Source organism: Alexandromys fortis, unplaced genomic scaffold, assembly GCF_014885135.2.
Source record: "Alexandromys fortis isolate MF-2015 unplaced genomic scaffold, M_Fortis_MF-2015_v1.1 scaffold_48, whole genome shotgun sequence".
Taxonomy (NCBI): Eukaryota; Metazoa; Chordata; class Mammalia; order Rodentia; family Cricetidae; genus Alexandromys; species Alexandromys fortis.
Genome location: NW_026067947.1, coordinates 4,609,731 through 4,629,376, shown reverse-complemented (window position 1 = coordinate 4,629,376; position 19,646 = coordinate 4,609,731). Strand labels below are relative to the sequence as shown.

The following is a 19,646-nucleotide window of genomic DNA, read 5'->3' as shown; positions in this document are numbered from 1 at the left end:
ACACTTTGTTGATTTGAATAACTCAGGTGATTAAAATAATTTCTAAGCCTCTCCATAGGCCCTTAGTGAGTCTACAGTAAATTCGTGTTCTGGTTAGTCCGCAAATTTCTCGGTTAGATTTCCTGTTCTTCCAAAAATTCCAGTCAGTCGAAGTCTAACAGGCCTGGCTTCAGGGCATCCTTTCTCTTTCTAGTCAATTTGAAAACTCCGCCTCGCCAGAGAAAGCGTCTCGTCTCCAAGGAGACCGGCGCGGGACGGGACTTCCGGCCCCCACGCACACCCACTTCCGCCTCTGGCCGGAAGCGCTGAGGCAGACGGCGTGGGTCTGGCGCTGGGGAACCTGGCGCGTGCGTAGCGGGCCCGTGGTGGCTCCAGACGCGCGGCGATGCTGACCCCCGCGTTCGAGCTGAGCCAGGACCGCGACTTCCTCACGGTCGCCATCCGCGTGCCGCACGCGCGCGCCTCCGAGTTCGACGTGTACTTCGAGGGGGTGGACTTCAAGTTCTACGCCAAGCCCTACTTTCTGAGGCGAGTTCCCGCCGCCTGCGCCCTGCGTTTACTCGGGAACCCGCGCTCGCGGACACACTCGCGGGGCTCTCGCCGCTGCCTCGGCGGCTTTTCCCTGGCGCGCGGTCTCCCGCGCAATCGCCTCCTTCCTCATCTGCCCATCTCACCACCGGGCACGGGAGCACCCACCCAGTGTCTGTCCTGTCACCCTCGGTCCTTCCTGTCTTGTGCTGTTCTCTCGCTGCACGCCCACGCCTCTCCCCCGCGCGGTGACTTCTCCGCAGGGTCGGCCTTTTGGCACGCTTTCCGTGTCCGCCTCCTAGCGGAACGCTTTCTGCTCCCTGCGGTTCTCAGGTTCCCTTCGCATCAGTTTAGCCGATTTATGCCTGGCTACCACGAGAGGCGAGTAATAGTTTTAGCACTTGCCCGTCTGGATTTTTCTCCGTGTTGAACCAAAACAGTAGTGGCAGCTTACACGGGAGCGCCCTTTGATGTAGTAGGTACGCAGCGTCTTAAGTGCTTGCAAGTGCGTCACCTTAATTTTGATAGCCACAGTTTGAGTTAGGCAGTACTGTGAGCCCCCTTGTGCGGTGGACGCTGTTAGTCTTCTTAAACTTGTTCATCCGTTGCCCTCCGCTTTTCAGCTGAGCGCTCCGCTGCAGTCAAGCTGGTTTCTTCACGGCTCTTGACTCTTATCTAACCACTAAGATATTAATTAGCATGCCAACTTGAAAATCCAACCTATGGAACTGTGGATAGTAATGAACCATGTAGAAACTATTTTTCCTATACCCATAAACCTTGGATGTCGTTTTATTTATAAACTAAGTTAAAATAAACTTAACTGCATTTAACAACTACCGTTTATTATGAAGTTCTCCCCCCCCCCCCCCGCGCCCTGTCTGTTTGGTGGCTAAAGTATTCAAATAGAAAGATGTGTCATGTTTGATTTTTACTTTCTTAGCTGAAGGAATCTAAGTTATTTAGCTTTTAAAATGTGAAAGATATCTGAAAATTGCCATTCAAATGGTTGATAGATTTTGTTTTTCGAAACAGGATTTCTCTGTCTCTAGCTGACCTGGAAATAGATCTGTAGACCAGGCTGGCCTCAGACTCACAGAGATCCGCCTGCTGGGATTAAAGGCCCGCACCACCCACCTAGTGGTGGTTGATAGATTTTGTTGGCTAAATATATACTGTGTTTGGTGATCACTTACCTTGTGTTAAATCTGCAGATTAACGCTTCCTGGAAGGATTGTGGAAAATGGAAGTGAGCAGGGGTCCTATGATGTGGATAAAGGTATGGCCTTTGGGGTTTTGAATAGGTTTTTCTCTATTTTTTTTATGTGTGTGTATGCTGGTGTTGCTAAACTTCCTTCCCCAAGAGATGCCATCTACCTCTCCTAAGGTCTCACTGATAAACTAGGTGTGATTCCACCGAAGTTCCCTAGGGGAACCATTGAGTTCACTAGGTTTACAGAGTAGTGGGTATGGGGTTATGGGCAGGAACATAGATCCCGAAGTAGCCACAGTAGAAGTCTACATGGCTTCCCCAGGGCTGCATAGCTAATTCCCTCCCTTTATCCTATGCTCTAGCCCCTCCTCCAAGACCACATGTAGTTGGGACAGAATTGTTTCGTATACTGGTTGTGGGGTAGGGGCTGGGGTGGTGGATGAATAATCAGGTGAGGGTTCCATGACCCCACCCCCCCTGTGAGGCAAGGTAAAATAGTCCACAGGCCCAGCTTTGATGGCGGTTTGTGAGCAGGCCCTCCAGAACTGAAGATGGTGGCAGTTTGACTCGGAGCACAGTACTATACAACAGCATAAGTAGGTGTAGATGGGCATGTTGGGAGGCGCTTGTGGGTGGGGGGTGGGGTCGTGTGTGCGGGTGTGCAAATGGAAGCCAAAGAACAACCTCTGATGTCATCTGAAGGAATTCTTTTTAGACAGGGTTTCTCACTTGCTTGTTGCTTATTGGGCTAGACAGTCTGGGCAGTGAGCCTCTGAATACTCTTGTGTGCTCCCCAGCTCCAGGATTACAAACATGCCCCGCTGCTCCTTATGTTTTGTCTGGGTTCTGGGAACCAAACGCAGGTCCTCCTGCCTGTATGGCAAGTGCTTTACTCACTGAGCCGTAGGCCCAGCCCCAGCCAGGGCTTTGTGGATTCCTACATAGCCACACAGCAGTATCCTTAAAGACGCCACGGGGACTTTTAGATGTCGAGACATTGCCATATGCTACATAACTCTTCTTTAATGTCTAGTGCCTGTTATCTGGATTTGGGGCAGTTATAACAGTTTTCTGTCTTTTAAAATATTTTTCAAGAATCTTTACATTTGAATCAAATGTTCTAGTTCCATTTTTTCAGGAATTGTTTCTACATTTGGGACATGTGTAGAAGTAAACATCAACATGAAATGATTGATTTTAAAATATGAAGGATTTATGAGCTTTTGGGTGGAATTTTTCTTTTATAGTTTTCAAACTTGGATTTTTAATTACAGGCAGTTGAGAAATTATCCATGGAAGAAATTTAATGAGGAATTGAATTTTCTTTTTGTGATTGATAAGTCTCCATTTTAGCTTGCCACAGAACCTGTTTATTTTACTCTTCTGCAAGCTATTGTCTTTTCCTTTGTCACTGGATTTGGAGTAAGAGTCTCTTGTAGAGCCAGCAGAGTAGCTCGGTAGGTAAAGGTGCTTGTCTAGTAAACCTGGCAGCCTGAGTTTGGTTTCCAGAACCCATGAAAATGTAAAGGAGAAAACTGACTCCACAGAGCTCTGCCCTGAATACCACACATAAATCATAGCCCAACTCCCCTCAACCCACACACATGTGCACGTACAGTAATAATAATTTTTTAGTTCAAAAAGAGTAATTTATATACACTTGTATAATTTATTCAGTAACTATTGACCAGGAAGTAGGGTAAAGGAGGGAAAATGAGACTGAGAAACTTAGGATCAAATTCCCACCCTGAATGCAGTATAACTGTTGTGATATTGAGGTATAAGGAAGCTGCCATCCTAGATTGTGGATCTGTCTTTAGTTGCCAATCAGTTACATATAACAATGAGATTATTAAACTTTATTGCTGGAGAGATAGCTCAGCTACTAAGTGCATACATATGCTGCTTTTGCAGAGGATCTAAGTTTCTGGCTTGTGGTACACAGAGGCTTACAGTTACCTGTAATTTCAGCTCCAGGGAATCTGACACCCTCTTGTGGCTTTCGTTGGCACTTGTACTCGCATGTATATATTAAAAAAAATAAAACTGTAAAGTTCTTAAAGCTGAGGAGTTGTATATGTGTGGGCCTTTGGGTTGAATTGCATTTGGTTTATTGGATTGCTAAAAGAGGTAAAATGTTTTAAAACAGTAGACTGGAAATAGGGGCACACACTTGTAATCCTGGTGCCCAGGAACCTAAGGTAGGAACATAATTTCATGTGAATTTGAGGCTAGCCAGGGCCACAGAGCAAGGCTGTCTCAAGGGAAAAAAATCTCTTGAGTTAATAAAGAAATTATTAAATTGCAATTACTTTAGTGTAGTTTGAAAGCCACGGCTGTTCTTTGGATTAGCTATTCTAATTCCCTCCTAGTCCAAAAATGTATTTCATAAATAACTGTTGGTTAGTGCTGTTGCCTCCTCAGGCCCCTGAATTTTAGGAACCTTTGTTTTGATGTTTTGACTAAGTTAAGATGGTACAAGGTAACACCAACACATTCTGTGGTTTGGACACATTGATTTCTGATCGCAGTGGCAGCTTTGGAAAAGCCCTTCTTAAGACTTTTTTAAAATCTTGATTTATAGTCACTAAATCTATAATAAAGGTCAAATTTTGAAACCCCTTGAGGAATTATGTTTTTTAAGTTTAAATTGTTAGATGTTTTTGTTAAACAGCTATGTTTATTGGTGTATATTCATTGCAGAAGGGTGTTAAGCTTTATGAGAAGCTTCTTTCATGTACATCATGTATTCCAACCATGTTCATCACCCGAGGTCTTTTCTTTTCCCTTTCCCCTTCTCCCCTTTTCTTCTCCTGCTAGTGTCCTTGCCCCTGGTTTTCCTCTGCTTTCATGTCTCATACACAAGGACATACCCATACTCAAACACACATGCACACATGCCCGCAAGTGCACACAACCACACCCACAGAGAGATGTGTATTATCATCTGTCTGTCTCTCTGTCTGTCTGGTTTATGCATCTATAAAAAGCCACTTTGGTCCACAAATGAGACAAAGCATATTTGTCCTTCTGTGTCTGGCTTATGTCACTTAATATGATCTTTGTTTTTTTGTAAGTGACATCATTTTTTTAAATGAATGAGTAAAAGTCTGTTGCGTAGATATACATTTTCTTTGTTTATCTGTTGATGGGCACCTAGACTGAGTTGTGGTGAATGTGCTGCAGGGAATTTAGATATGCAGGTGTCTCTGTGGTGTGATGACTTGGACTCCTTAGGGTATATACCTAGGAGTGGTAGCTGGGTAGTATGGTGATTCTAGTTTTAGTATTCTGGGGGCCATTCTTATTCTGAGCTGCTGAGATTAGTTTATATTCTCACCAGCGGTGAATAAGGGATCACTTCTCTACATCTTTGCCACCATTTGCTGTTGTGTTTTCTTTGTAAGAGCCATTCTGACTGAGCTGAGATGGAATCTCAGTGTACTTTTAATTTGCATTTCCTTTTTGGCTAAGGATGCTGAGCATTTTTTTCCATGTGTTTATTTGCCATTTGGTTAGGTTGCTTGGTTTTTTTCCTTTGTGTGTTTATGTCTATAAGTATGGTTTGTGTTGTGGAATATTATAACTATGTAAAGATGTGTTACATTTGTTACAGTATGTTGTGGAATACTACTTTATGTAAAGATGTGTTATGTTTGTTTATGCTGCGTTTGTTTAATTATGTAAAGATGTGTTGCTGTTTCACCTTGCCTGCCTAAGGCGCCTGATTGGTCTAATAAAAAGCTGAATGGTTAATAGCTAGGCAGTAGAGGGATAGTAGGGCTGGTGAGCAGAGAGAATAACTAGGAGGAGGAGTCTAGACTGGAGAGAAGAGAGAACAAGGGAGGTGCCTAGGACCTGCTGGCCAGGTATCCCCCAGCCAGGGAGCCACTCGAGAAGCAGAAACAGTAGGGCAAATAGAATGAAAGAAAGGTAAAAAGTCCTAGGGCAAAATATAGATGAAGAGAAACAGGTTAGTTTAAGTTATAAGAGCTAGTGGGATAAGCATAAGATAAGGCCAAACATTCATAACTATTAAGTCTCCATGTTTTGATTTGGGAGCTGGTTGGTGGCCCAAAAGAAAGCCTGCTACAGGCTAGTTAGTACCTGTGTATGTGTTCATGTGTGTTGTAGGAGGCCGCTTGTTCGTTTCCGGCTGCTCAGATGCAAAATAATCACACAGAAACTGTATTAATTAAATCACTGCTTGGCCCATTAGCTCTAGCTTCTTATTGGCTAACTCTTACATCTTAATTTAACCCATTTCTATTATTTTATATTTTACCATGAGGCTCCTGTCCTACCGGCAGAGTTCCAACTGGCAGCTCGTGTTTCCCCTTTGGTGGCTACATGGTGTCTCCTGACTCCGCCTTCTTTCTCCCAGCAGTTAGTTTAGTTTTCCCCACCTAGCTCTGTTCTGCCCTGCTATTGGCCCAAAGCAGTTTCTTTATTAATCAGTGGTAATCACAGCATACAGAGGGGAGTTCACATCACATGTGTGTATGTGCATATGGATATAGATCAGAGGTTGACTTAAGGTGTCTTTAAAGTCCACTTCATTTTTGAGACAAGGTCTTTCCCTGAACCTGGAACTTGCTGCTTCAGCTTGGCCAGCAGCCCAGGGTTCTTCCTGTCTCCACTTCTCTAGCACTGGGATTATAGCTATTTGCTGTTGTACTCAGTTTATTGTATATGTGCTGGAGATTCAAACTTAGATCCTGGGTTGTGGGAGAAACAATACCTAAACTGGGTCATTTTTCCAGCCTGAGTATTTTGTGTTTGAGTTCTTTATATGTTCTAGATAGTAATTCTCTTCAGATGTATAGTTAAAATTTTTTCCTCATATAATTATATATTATTCCTACTTGCATTTCTCTTACATATACTTACTGAAGTCTTTGAATATTTTAATCTATCTAAATATAAAACAATTTCTCTTAAAGGAATTTTTACCATTCGATTGCCCAAGGAAACTCCTGGTCAGCATTTTGAGGGGCTGAACATGTTAACTGCTCTTCTGGCACCAAGAAAATCGAGGTCTGCCAAACCACTTGTGGAAGAAATAGGTATGTTTGCTGTAGTTGGGAGGAGATGAAGATAAGTAGGAATATTTGTAATATTTTGTTTTTCTAGGAAAAGAGACTTGGGGCCCGAAAATTAGAGGAAAAAAGTTCAAGAGAAGACAATAAAAAGGAAAGGTTAAAGTCACTCTGAAAATAGCTTATCTGGTATCACAATTAGAAGTCATAACCAGTAGTGGACCAGCAGACCAGTCACATTTTTCTTTACCAATTAAAACATCTTGCTAGAAGTAGATAGTTGAAAACATTTTATAATATGAGCACCTGCTAGGTCACAAACTATAGTGTTTATTTCCAATATCCTGGACTCCCACCCATGCTCTTCCCAGGCTCTGTCCCCTCTTCTTTCCTAGACCACCAGTGCCTTCTCCTTGGCCTGACTGTGAGTTGCATGCACAATTATTCTTAGAGTGTGTTTCTTTTTGTCTGGCTTCTTACTCTATGTTCTCATGAGGCATATCTGTGTTACATATATCTATATCATCTATCTATATATCTATATATATCTTCATCATGATTTTGTGAGTTTCTCTATATCTCCTCCTGTTGGTGCACATTTATGGTGGCTCTGCTTTTTGGCCATCACGAGCAGTGGGGCTGTGGTTATTCTTGTCTGTGCCTTTGGTGTAAAATGGGAGGCCTTTTCCCCATGGTGGCTTCCTGTTCTCATTGTACCTAGACACCTCAGTACTTTAAAGAAAAAATTAATGTTGAACGCATTTAGGTTCTTCTGGAGTTTCTGAGGAAGGAGCTGATGATGAGGATGCAGACTTTGACTGGGAAATCGAGCAGACTCCCTATGAAGAGGTCTCAGAAAGCGCTCTGCAATCACAGTGTCACTACGGATTTGGAAACCTGCGGGCAGGTGTGGTTCAGCGGTTACAGGTATGCTGTCCTGGAAGACAATGGCACACAGGGTTTTCAACTTTATTTCTGCTCACCCAGGGCATTTTTAAGGTGACATAGTTAGTGCCTGTAGCAAGCAGGGTCACACAGCTGTCCATTCTTCCTTGTCCAGCCTGCTGCTATCCTTATGGTTCTGGATAGGAACAATCTAGAACAAATACAAACAACCACTCTCTCCTGGTGCTTCTGTACAGCCTTAAGGAAGCATGATACACCTAAGGATGGAGAGCATGTACTAGGGTGTGATACAGCTTCTGTTTCACGTGTGCAGGAGACAGGATTTCCTGATGAGGACCAGCCTAGGAGCTTTTTGTTTAGTTTTTCTTGTTCTTATTTTAAATTTGGTGGCTGAATGTATGTATATGTGTGTGTATGTATGTATATACATGTATGTATATATGTACACTTGTGTCTATGTATGTATGTATGTTTGTTTACCACAAATTCACCTGGTATCTGCAGAGGATATATGTACACACACACACAAATGGATGTAGATAAATAGATAGAGATATTGATGTAGATATAGTTTGGGTTCTCTTTAAGTTTGTAATCCCTCTACTTCAGTCTTTCATGGGATTACAGGCATGCTCCTCCTCTAGATTGTGTTTTGGTAAGATTTTTAAGTTCTTAGTACACAGTAAATATTGTATTCCGCTTATTCTTGGTGGAGATCAAATGTAAACTTTCATTTGAGTGCTGCTTATGAAATTTCAGTTTTTGCAATGTTTTGAGTCTTAGGTTTTCCCATGAGTGATGTTCAGGAAATAAGGTGTATCTGAGTCTGTCAAGAAAAACCTGGGAGCTGGGCGGTGGTGGTGGCGCACGCCTTTAATCCCAGCACTCGGGAGGCAGAGGCAGGCGGATCTCTATGAGTTCGAGACCAGCCTGGTCTACAGAGCTAGTTCCAGGACAGGCTCCAAAGCCACAGAGAAACCGTCTCGAAAAACCAAAAAAAAAGAAAGAGAGAGAGAGAGAGAGAGAGAGAGAGAGAGAGAGAGAGAGAGAGAAGAAAGGAAGGAAGGAAGGAAGGAAGGAAGGAAGGAAGGAAGGAAGGAAGGAAGGAAGGAAGGAAAAACCTGGGAGTCTATATTCTGGTTGTACTTGTGCCTCCGTTTAGATTTGGGATACTGTGATGATCACTGACCACAAGTAACTTGTTCTGTCTTGGTAAAATGGGAATGATTTAAAAATATCATGAAATACTGAAAACTTAAGAGAAAATTCTGGAAAGTGTTGGGCATTATAAAGACTCCTGCCCTTGAAACATTGAAGTTACTCTCAAGATTCCTGCAAGAAAATAAAATTGGCATTTACCCTGTAGCAAATAAGCCAAAGAAACGTGTGTGTAAAAGCTTGGGCACTTTTCTGCCATACGTGGCGTGCCCTCTGCTGCTCTGGTCCCTTGTTTTCATGGTGATCTCTGAGGTACTTAGAATGGAGTAGGCTTCATGCAGCTCTGGCAGAAACCAAAGTACATGGGCTTCAGTTGTTTGGCCAACAGCGGCTAATTTGTGATCATTTTATTTGGGGCTGCCTGTTCAGAGCTACAAATGAAGGCTAGTACGTGCCATACAGGCTGAGTCCAGAATCTTCATTCAGGTGAACAGTGCCCCTGTCCAGATTGCTGGTAGGGAAGATTCCTTTGAGGTCGTTGCTTACTTGCTTTGGTGTTTGGAAACAATCTCACTATGTAGCTGGCCTTGAACCTAGACTCTTCTTGCCTCAGCTTTCCAAATGTACAAAGTGTGACCACTTAGAAGGGATTCTTCTTGCTTAGGGAATACAACAGAACCATAGTTTAGATGAGGCCAAGTCCCTTTTAGGTTAAAAGTTTTTATATTTATTGAAAAGATTTTAAAAGTTATTTAGGTTGCTTTTAAGCAAACATTGTCATGAAGTACTCTTTATTTTTTGATATGGGGTCTTAGGTATCCTAAGCTGTCCTGGAACTCACTAAGTTGCTGAGCTTGGCCTTAAATTTCTGATTCTCCTGCCTCCCCTACTGAAGCCTTGGGAGCACAAATGCATAACATGGCACCTAGATTTTATTGTAAAAAGTGGTACTATGAAACATTAAAGTTATATATATTCTTGGGAATAGAATGTTATTTCAGGGCATGTATGTAGGTAGTACTCTGTGTCTGTCTGAATGGTGAAACTAAAGCATCAGACGCCTATATACCTGCCACTCAGACTAGAAATGGAAGTATTGGTGTAGTTAGGATGCCCTGTCCATCCCTTTATGTTTACATCTTTTCTTTCTCAATCAGAAATACTGTTTTTTTATTTAGATTAACTATCTAAAATTGCTAAACTCTTTTTTTCAAACATTAATAGCATGAACATTGTTTTTCTAAAACTCACTTTAGAAAGAGAAGGACGCTTGAATGAGTGGACTAGAGGGTTTTAGAATGTGCGCGGTGTCCTGCAACAGTAGTGGCTTGCCACCCCGTGCACAGAGCACTGAAATTCCAGACACTCTCAGAATCTCCAGTTTCCACATATGTTTAATTTGTCACCAAAACCTTATCTGAAACCACATAGTTTTGTTCTAGTTTCTCTCTTTCTACTTTTTTCTTTCTTTCTTTCTTGCCTTTCTTTCCTTCCTTCTTTCTTTCTTTCTTTCTTTCTTTCTTCTTTCTTTCTTTCTTTCTTTCTTTCTTTCTTTCTTTCTTTCTTTCTTTCTTTCTTTCTTTCTGAGACAAGTTCTCACTTTGTAAGTCAGGCTGGCCTTCAACTTTTGGTAATCCTCCTGTTTCAGTGTTACCATACCCAGCTGGTTCTCCCAATGTTTTATTTAATTTTAAAATTTATTATTATTGTGTTTGTGTATATATGTGTATGACTCATGCATGTGAGTGCAGGTACGTTTGTTATAGCATGTATGTGGAGATCAGAGGATAGTTTTCAGAATTCATTTTTTTCTCTATACCGTGGGTTCTAGGGATCAAACTCAGGTTATCAGGCTAGCACAGTTTCTGTTGGCTGTGGTAAAATATCTTGACCAAAGGCAACTTAGGAAAGAAAAAGTTTATTTGAACTTACGGTTCTAGAGGGAGGGTCTCTGATGGTAAGCAGGGCATGGCATGGTGGCAGGAACAGGAGGCAGGCTATTCACAGTTCCTTTCTACACACAGGAAGCAGAGAGAGGGAGCGAGAAGTGGGAAGAGACTATACACTCTCTCGAAGTTTCTTCTTACAAGGTTTCACATCTTTAAAGACCTATAACCTGTCCATACTAGTTGTTGACCAAGTGTTGATATGTCTGAGCCTGTGGGGGACTTTTGCCATTCAAACCACCACACATGGCAAGTGATTTTACCGACTGAGCCATCTCTCCAGCCCCCCCCCCCAGTACATTTTAAAAGCTATTTTAAGCTACATACTTAGTGTGTGGGTCTGAATTATTACTGTGAAGTAGTAATGTGCTTGGATAGCAAGTGCTACCACGGCCTTCTACCACACTGTTTGTTCTCGAACACCTTTTCAGTCCAGAGTTCCAAACCTGAAGCCACCAAGTTGGGATTTATGTGGATCTGTCTGCGCCAGCTAAACAATACTGGCTTCTCAGGGCATCTTTACTACAGTGTCTGCACTTTTTACCAGGAGGCAGATCCAGTAAAAAGCTTTAAAGAAAATGGGACTTTCTGCATGAATTAAATTTGAGGGATATGGTGTTCTTCATAACATTAGGAATTAATCAGACTTTCAAAAATCATAGTAAGGTTTATATGTTTTATCAGCTGCGTTTACAGCTGCTGTTTGTGATGGTCACATCGAGTGGCTAAAAAGTGACCATGTAACATAAACAGTGCTGCCCTCTTTCTTTTCGTGAAGAAGCTATAGTGTGCCTAGAAGAGGTCACCACACCGTAAGAGGATTCAGAACATTTGTCTCAAAATATAATTTAAAAAATGACTTTTCTAATACTGTGTTTTCTAACAATTTTAGTTTCTGTAATTTCTGCATTTGGATCAAGACCCACGCAAAACATTTGTTCACTACTTGCATTTTGCCAGTATTTCCTTATTTTTTTTAAATGAAAATAGTTTTGTTTTCTCTGATGATGAAAGCAGTGTTCTCATTAAAAAATGTAACACAAAGAAAAATGTCTTCAGTGAATAATTTAACTCTTTACAGGAAGAATAATCCTGTCTCCTTTTAAAAAGGTTCGCAGCTTCTCTGTTTTACCTGATAATGAAAATATTACTGCTGAAGCAAATTCTCTCCCCACCCTCCCCACCCCTGCTTCCCATGTACATACACACACCCGACTTCTTGCCTTTCTTGAAATCTCTGCCAGCCACCAGGGCGCATTTGGAAAACTGCCCTGGCTGCTCAGAGTCAGGGCTGCACAACAAGCTGTTGGCGTTGGTGGCTGCCAGAAGCCGCAGCCCTGGAGTCTCTGGGCGCCATCCCAGTCAGCCGTCTCCTGAGACGGCCTTGTTGCAGGATGCCAGGCCTTCTGGCCCTTGCTTTTCTTTGGCTGCTTCAGGGACCTGAGGTCTTTGTCTCCAGGAGACACACTGGCCAGATGCAGACACAGTGCATTTTCTTTCCAGATTGGGTCCTGTTTGATCTGTGATTTAAGTGTACACAAGCCTGGCTTAAATCCTCTGTGACCTTTTCCTGGCAGTGTTCATCTTCAGATCACTCGGGACTAGTGACCACAGCAATTCTAAAAGAGAGAAAAAGGAATTCTTTTCTTTCTGCTGAAGTTCATTCTCTTTTCTTCCTTTCCTTGAGTTGATTGATGCCTCAGACTTTTCTTCTGTAGTGGTAAGGATTGAATCCAGGACCGCATGCATTCTAAGCAAGTGCTCTACCTCCAGACTGTGCCTCCAACCATGCCTTACTTTAGATTCCAGTCTAATTTTGTGCCCGGCCCCTTTAGTTTCTTATTAGGGTCCAGTTTGAGCAAGGCCATGGTATGTATGTGCATAGAACAGTGCAGGTGGGGTGGCCCAGATGGGAATAGTCACATGGTGTGATCTCTCTGCTGCATTGCTGTGGTGGCCTTGAGTCAGTAGACTAGCGGGGAGCAGAGCTGGGGCTGCAAAGAGTTGCTTTTTTTCCAGTTCATCCCATGAAGTTGGGGACTTTATATGTATACTCAGTACTGGATCTCTATTCCAGCAACCAGACCAGTGCACAGCCTCTGCACTATGCACTCGGTAGTGATTTCTTTCTGACTGCCAAACACACTATTCTAGTTAGGGTTACGATTGCTGTAATGAAACACCATCACCAAAAGCAAGTTGGGGAGGAAAGGGTTTATTTGGCTTACACTTCCACTGAAGGAAACCGAGACAGAAACTCAAATAGGGTAGGAAACTGGAGGCAGGAACTGATGCAGAGGCCGTGGAGGAGTGCTGCTTACTGGTTTGCTCCTCATGGCTTCTAAACCTGCTTATAGAGCCCAGAGATGGCACCACCCCTAAGAGCTGGGCCTTCCATTATCAGTGACTAAGAGAATGTCCTACCGGCTTTTCTACAGCCTGGTCTTCTGGAGACGTTGTCTCAAATGAGACTCCATTTCTCTGATAACTATAGTTTATGATAGCTGGGCAGTGGTGATGCATGCCTTTAATCTTGGCAGAAGCAGGCAGATCTCTGAGTTCGAGACCAGGGTGGTCTACAGAGTGAGTTCCAGGATAGACAAGGCTACACAGAGAAACCTTGTCTTGAAATATCAAAACGCAAAACTATAGTTTGTGTTAAGCTAACATAAATTAGCCACTACACACTGAGTGCGCAGTGAAAAAGAAGGTACACTAGACCCCTCCCCATGAAACATTCTATGGAGAAGATGGACAGTCATCAGGTAGACGGTAAATAGGCTAATGGCAATAGTAGCAGGTGGAAGAAAATGGTGGTATATGAGCCTGGGGACCGTTTTGATGAGGATGCCCAGAGGAGGCCCCTTGGAGGATGGGCCATGCATGGAGTTATGATGACAAGGGCACTGTAGATGCAGAGGGTCAGAGTGGAGACAGATGTATATGGCCTAGTGGACTTGGGCCAGAGGGAAAGGCTGGCATTGGTTTGAAAGGCAATCTGGGCTTGTGATGTAGAACAAGGAATCTGGGTTCTGAGAGACCGTTTACCCTCTGAAACAGAGTTTTCAGCCCATTCACGACAAGTCTGTCCAGGTGCAATAATTAGTTGTTCTCCCCTCTCCCCTTCCCACACAACTCACTTTGATTACTGCTAGCGAGTAAGGAAACTGAAGGGGAAGGAGGATTTGTGTTCTCAGTAGAAGCCCGTGAGTAACAGGGAACAGCCATGGAACGGAGACAGAGAGAACAGGGAATCTGACATTAGTGAGTGCGTTGAGGCCTGTATTATATTGTTTAATATTAATAGTAGGTGTGGCTCCAAATGTCATTCCCTTCCCCAAGAAGAGCAAACGATGCCATGTGATTACTTGTCCTGTGAAGGTTTTACATTACATGGCAGAAGAACTTGGCAGCTGTGATTAAAGAGGCTATCGACATGGATTTTTTATGTGGGCCCCTCTAATCACAGAGGGAGGAGATGAGGCCATGTGATGAACTGAGGGAGGGATTATGCCATGTTGTGGATTCATTGTCCTGCCTCCCCTCCCGAGGTTTTTGTCCACATGCGCCCTAGCCTCCACGAGGGAAGAAGAGCCAATGCTGTGCTTCTGGGGAGAAAGTGTTCTGGTGGATTCAGCTGCAGAGACTGCGAGTTTTTCCCATGGTAACTTTGCTGCATGCTTGTTGAGCTCTTTGCATCATGACTGTTCTGTTTCAATTTACTATGAGTTGCATAAACTTGAGGGCTGCCCTGAGACTCTTAACTACTGTTTATAATAGGATTTCTGTAGGAAAATGCATTCCAAGTCTGCAAGAAGTAAACTGCAAAGGAACTTTGGAATGTAAATTTTATGTTTGTGGACAGCCATTAGTCTGGTTGTTGCCCTCAGATGTTTGTATTTGAAAGTATTAAGATATTCTAGTTGATCTAGTAGCTTCCAGAAAGGTCACTGGATCCCTTCATTAATATCTGAATGTACTTCGGTTAAAACCTACACGCTTTGTGGTAAGAAAGGAAGAGTTTATTTAGTTTTAGACTTTATAGATATTTATTTATTTGGTGTGAGTATGTGTGCCTGTACCTGTTTACATGCATGGTTTTCAGGAGGAGGTCAGAGGACAGTTTTTGGGTCAGTTCTCTCCTTCCACCGTGAGGGTCCGGGGGATTGAACTCAGTCAGTTTACCCACTGAGCCATTTCTCTGGCCCCAGAACGCTTTTTTGTTGTTTGTTTGTTTAGAAATTATGGTTGTGTAGGGAGACTGGTTGTGATGTCTCCCCATAGACTAGTTTTAGTAAGCTTGCATTCTGACCATCAACTCTAAAGTGTGCTCATATCACTGTTTCGTTCTTTTTTTTTTTTTAGATGACATAAAAAGTGAAGGGACTTGCTCAATATCCTCGGACTACTGACTTGAAAGGCTTTGTCTCTGTTTTCTTTTTGTGTATGTGATTCCCTTTACTGCTGTCTTTTCCATTTACAAGTCACATGCACAGCTCTCCCAGGTTACCGCTTGGTTGCGTTCGGCTTGCATCCTGTATGTTCCTTCCAGTTCTGTGCTTACCTGGAGGTGATAGATGTGTGAGCAGACACAGCAGAAAGCCACAATGTGGGGAGTATTTTGGATTGTTTGAGGTTTCTTCACTTTACAATTCCTGCGTGTGTCTGTTCTGTAGAATTCTGCTTGGGAAACACGCTTAGATTTTTAAACTTTCAAGTGGAAAGTCAAAGACCAGAATTACTCCTAAAAATCCTTAATTTTTTTTTTTTTTTTAATTTGTGCCTGTGGAAATGGAGGTCAGAGGCCAGCTTCATGGAGTTGATCTTCTTCATCTATTGCTATGTGGTTTCCAAGAACTGAACTCAGGTGGTCAGGTCTGCATGGCAAGCATATTTACAAAGTAGACAGTACAGGGTTTCTTTCTTTGAGCTAGACAGTGGGAAGAAAGCCAAGTCTCTCTGTAGATGTGGGATACTCACACCCTCCTTTCTTCAGGAACTTTCAGATTTCTGGGGCTAAAAGGGGAAATGAATGGAAAATTAAATGTTCTTACATGTTTGTAAGAGTGTATTCAATTCTGCTTCTTGGTTAATTTTTTTTTTTTTTTTTAGACAGAGTTTCTCTGTAGCTTTAGAGCCTGTCCTGAAACTAGCTTTGTAGATCAGGCTGGCCTCGAACTCACAGAGATCCATCTGCCTCTGCCTCCCAAGTGCTTGGATTAAAGGCATGCGCCACCACCACCCCGCTTTGGTTTAAAATTTTCAACTAACTAAATATGAGTGTATATGCTTGTGTGTGTGCGCACACACACATGCACCTGCTAGAGCATGGTGGAAGTTGTATGCCCCAGGATGTCTGTAGAGTCATGATGACAACTTCTTGGAGTTTTCTCCCCTTCTACTTTGTAGGTTCTAGGGATCAGGTGGTCAGGCTTTATATTAAATGTTAATAAAATATCGCTATAAATAGATTCAAAAATTTATGGCTTTTTATTTGTTTGTTTGATTTTACATTTTGTGTTTTGCAACAGGATCTCATTGTGTAGCTCTGGCTGGCTTGGGACTTGCTATGTAGAATAGACTGGCCTTGAACTCAGAGAGATCTGCCCAACTCTGCCTACCAAGTGCTGGAAGCAAAGGCATGCTCTACACCTCTTTGTTAGATCTGAATTTAAATATTACAATCTGTTTCATACTCTAGGGATAGTAGTCAGGCAGATTCTTCCATGCTTTGATGTTCCTCCTCCCTTCTCCCAGTTTGGTTTTATATATAATATATATTGTGAGACAGGATATCTCTGTAACAGCCCTAGTTGTCCTATAACTCTCTTTGTAGACCAGGCTTTAAACTCATAGAGATACCCCTGTCTCTGCCTCTCCAATTGCTAATATTTAAGGCATGCACCTCCATGCCTGGCTCATTTATTTATTTTTATGTGTATTGATGTTTTGCCTGCATGTGTGTCAGTGTGAGGGTACCAGATTCCCTGGAACTGGAGTTACAAATAGTTGTGATCTGGGTGCTAGGAATTGAACCTGAGACCTTTGGAAAGCTGCAAGAGCTCTTAACCACTGAGCCATCTCCTCACTCCAACCCCTCATTTGACTTTTAAATGCTAAAAGATTGGAGATAGTTTTCATTCTTGTTCTGGTGTTTTTAGGATGAACTGAGCGAGGTTATTGATATTAAGGATCCAGATTTCACTCCTGCGACTGAACGAAGGCAGAAACGCCTGGCTGCTGAGCTGGCCAAATTTGACCCGGATCATTATCTGTGAGTATTAACTTTCGTAGCAGTTAAATAGGTATTTAACTCTTCCTTAAATTTTTTTTTCAGAATCTGTGAGTATATGTATGTGTTTGTATAGTTATGTGTGCATGTGCACATGGAAGCCAAACCTGACAGTGGGTGACTTCTTGAGTCATTCTGCTTTATCTCCAGAGACAGGGTCTCACTGAATCCAGAGCTCACCCATTCAGCTAGGCTGGCCCATCAGGCCTGGCCAGTTCGCTCCAAGAATCCACCCATCTCTTGTCTTCCCTGCACTGGGCTATAGTGCTGGAAAGTGCTCGGGATCTGAACACAGGTCCTTGTGTTTGCATGGCAAGCACTCTACTACTAAGTGAGCCGTCTCCCCGGCCCCTCAGTGTCCCAAACAACGTGCTTTAGATCCTGGAATTAGTGAAGGCACTAACCCTAATTCACGTTTCACCTAACCTGTACTTGTGGGGCCTTTGTAAACTTGCTACTTAGTTTATACTAGCAAGGGAGCACTCTTAATACTCTTTTGTGGTTTCCTTACCAGACTTCACCACATCAAACTCATAAGAGTGTTTGCTTGTACTTCTTACAGGTAGAATTTTTGCCATAGTTATTTGTATATGTGAATGAATATGTGTTGATTTCCATTAGAATCCAGGTCTACGTGTGCTATATTTCTTGCTAGTCTGGGATCTTCCTAGAACATTATCTACAGTGACTAGATAGTTACTCTTGGAAGAGCATCATTAGAACTCAGTCTTAGTTCTGCTGTATTTTCCTCCTGCATCTGTTGTGACCTTTGCCGTAACCAGAACTATATTTGCATAAGGAACTTATCAAAGTAGAGATGTGCTGTCTCTTACTGGCCAAGGTAGCAGCACTTCTTTGCATTTCACTGGGCCTCTGATTACCTGGCTCTTCTAGGGTGTGTGGAGAATGAGTGTAATTGATATGTTGACATAACCCTCACTTATTGTTTTTTCCAGGCTCTGGGCCAGTGATTTCAAAAATGTTACCCATGTAACTATTATCACCGCTTCCCAATATTTTTGTCCAATGTTTTCAGCTTATCAAGTCCCCTCAGGTTTATTTCATTTCATTTTCACAAGGAGAAGAGAGGCGAAGGGACTTGTCCAAGGTCACACTACTACTAAGTGGGTTGGGTAAAACTCGACCAGCCGTTCTGTTTGTCACTCTGTATTTCCCTTTTATGTACACGATTCCACTTTGACTGCCATTGCTCTTGTGATTAACATTCTCTCTCCTGTGACCCAGTGGGATACTAATTGGAATAGCAGAAGTGAGTCTTGTGATGTGCAAATGGAATGAGTGAGGTGTGGTGATGAATGGTGAACTGTTGAGCATCCTCAGGGAAGCCGAGAGAGGGCTGTGTTATACTGTGGAGGACATCTGAGAGACGCGGCTCCATTTAGACTGCCATTTCTAATTACTTTTATCTCTTCAATGCTGGTTTTAAAGGTCCACTGAAGAGTAATTTGAAGAAACCCATTTAGAATCATGCTGAATATTTAAAGTAGAAATTTCATTGTCAGCAAATTTCTCAGCCAGTATGAAAACAGAATGAGCTTTCCAAGGCTGAAATTTCAAGTGCGAGGGAGCTTAATTAGAAGAACTGCCTGGAAGAGTATGTTTGTGGCCTGAGAGGATTAGGATATTGAAATTTATATTTGGCAGCATGATAGTCTAAGCAGGCCCTGTTTTCCTCCATTTCCTATGCTACTTTATTCAGAAGCTTTTAAAAAAAAATTAAACTACATGGCGGGGGGGGGGGTGTACGGATGTGTGTCCTAACACATGTGGAGATCATAGAACAACTTGCAGGGCTCCAGTCTCTCACCACGTGGGTTCCCAGGGATTGAACTCAGGTTGTCAGGCTTGGCAAATGCCTCGACCCACTCAACCATCTCACTCGGCCCAGAAACTCGTTTGCGGGAATAGTTCTCATGGAATATTCTTTCCATTTCTTAAGGAGTGGCTCTCAGTGGAGGGGTGATAGCAGATTCTGAAAGGACTTCAAGAAAACGAGTGTAATTTTATTCTAAGCAGGACAGAGTAAGCCAGACTGACTCAGGACTAAGATTCAAAGTGAAATCTAGCTACTTTTGGGTTATAATTATTTTGAAATCTGTTGTAAAATCAGGATCTCCTGCAGGTTGGTTATTCTTTTAGGGTGTTCTGCGGCCTGAGAAAGTACTGTTCGTGGTGGTCTGTAAATCTCATTGTTTCTGAGTCTTCTTCTTCTTTTTTTTTTAATGATTTATTCCTTTTGGATATCAGTTTAGACTTATTTATTTATCTCTCGTGTGTGTTGAGTGTAGGTGTGTATTATGTCATCAAGTGTGGAAGTCAGAGGACATTTGCAGAGTTTGGTCCTCTCTTCTTCCACCATGGGTATCAGTCTTTGGTGGTAAGCGCTTTTACCTGTGAGCCTTTTACTGGCTCAGGTGTTATTTTTATACTAAAGTCTGTAGACAGTATCTTCAAGTATTCCGTAGTAATCTTTCACCTTTGCATACAGCCAAATGTTTGTATTTCTTTTCCTTAGGATATTGTTTTTCTTCCTGCCAAATGTT

General features: G+C 42.6%; 1 protein-coding gene across 1 annotated transcript in view; it reads left to right on the top strand.

Moving 5' to 3' along the window:
• Positions 1 to 303: 303 nt before the first annotated feature.
• Positions 304 to 19,646, top strand: part of Shq1 (SHQ1, H/ACA ribonucleoprotein assembly factor) — a 107,486-nt gene continuing 88,143 nt past the window's right edge. Inside the window, exons 1-5 of the mRNA XM_050149341.1 lie at positions 304 to 528; positions 1,743 to 1,807; positions 6,685 to 6,807; positions 7,547 to 7,707; positions 16,952 to 17,064. Coding sequence (XP_050005298.1) covers positions 386 to 528; positions 1,743 to 1,807; positions 6,685 to 6,807; positions 7,547 to 7,707; positions 16,952 to 17,064 — 605 coding nt within the window. The 5' untranslated portion in view covers positions 304 to 385. The remainder of the gene's footprint in view (positions 529 to 1,742; positions 1,808 to 6,684; positions 6,808 to 7,546; positions 7,708 to 16,951; positions 17,065 to 19,646) is intronic.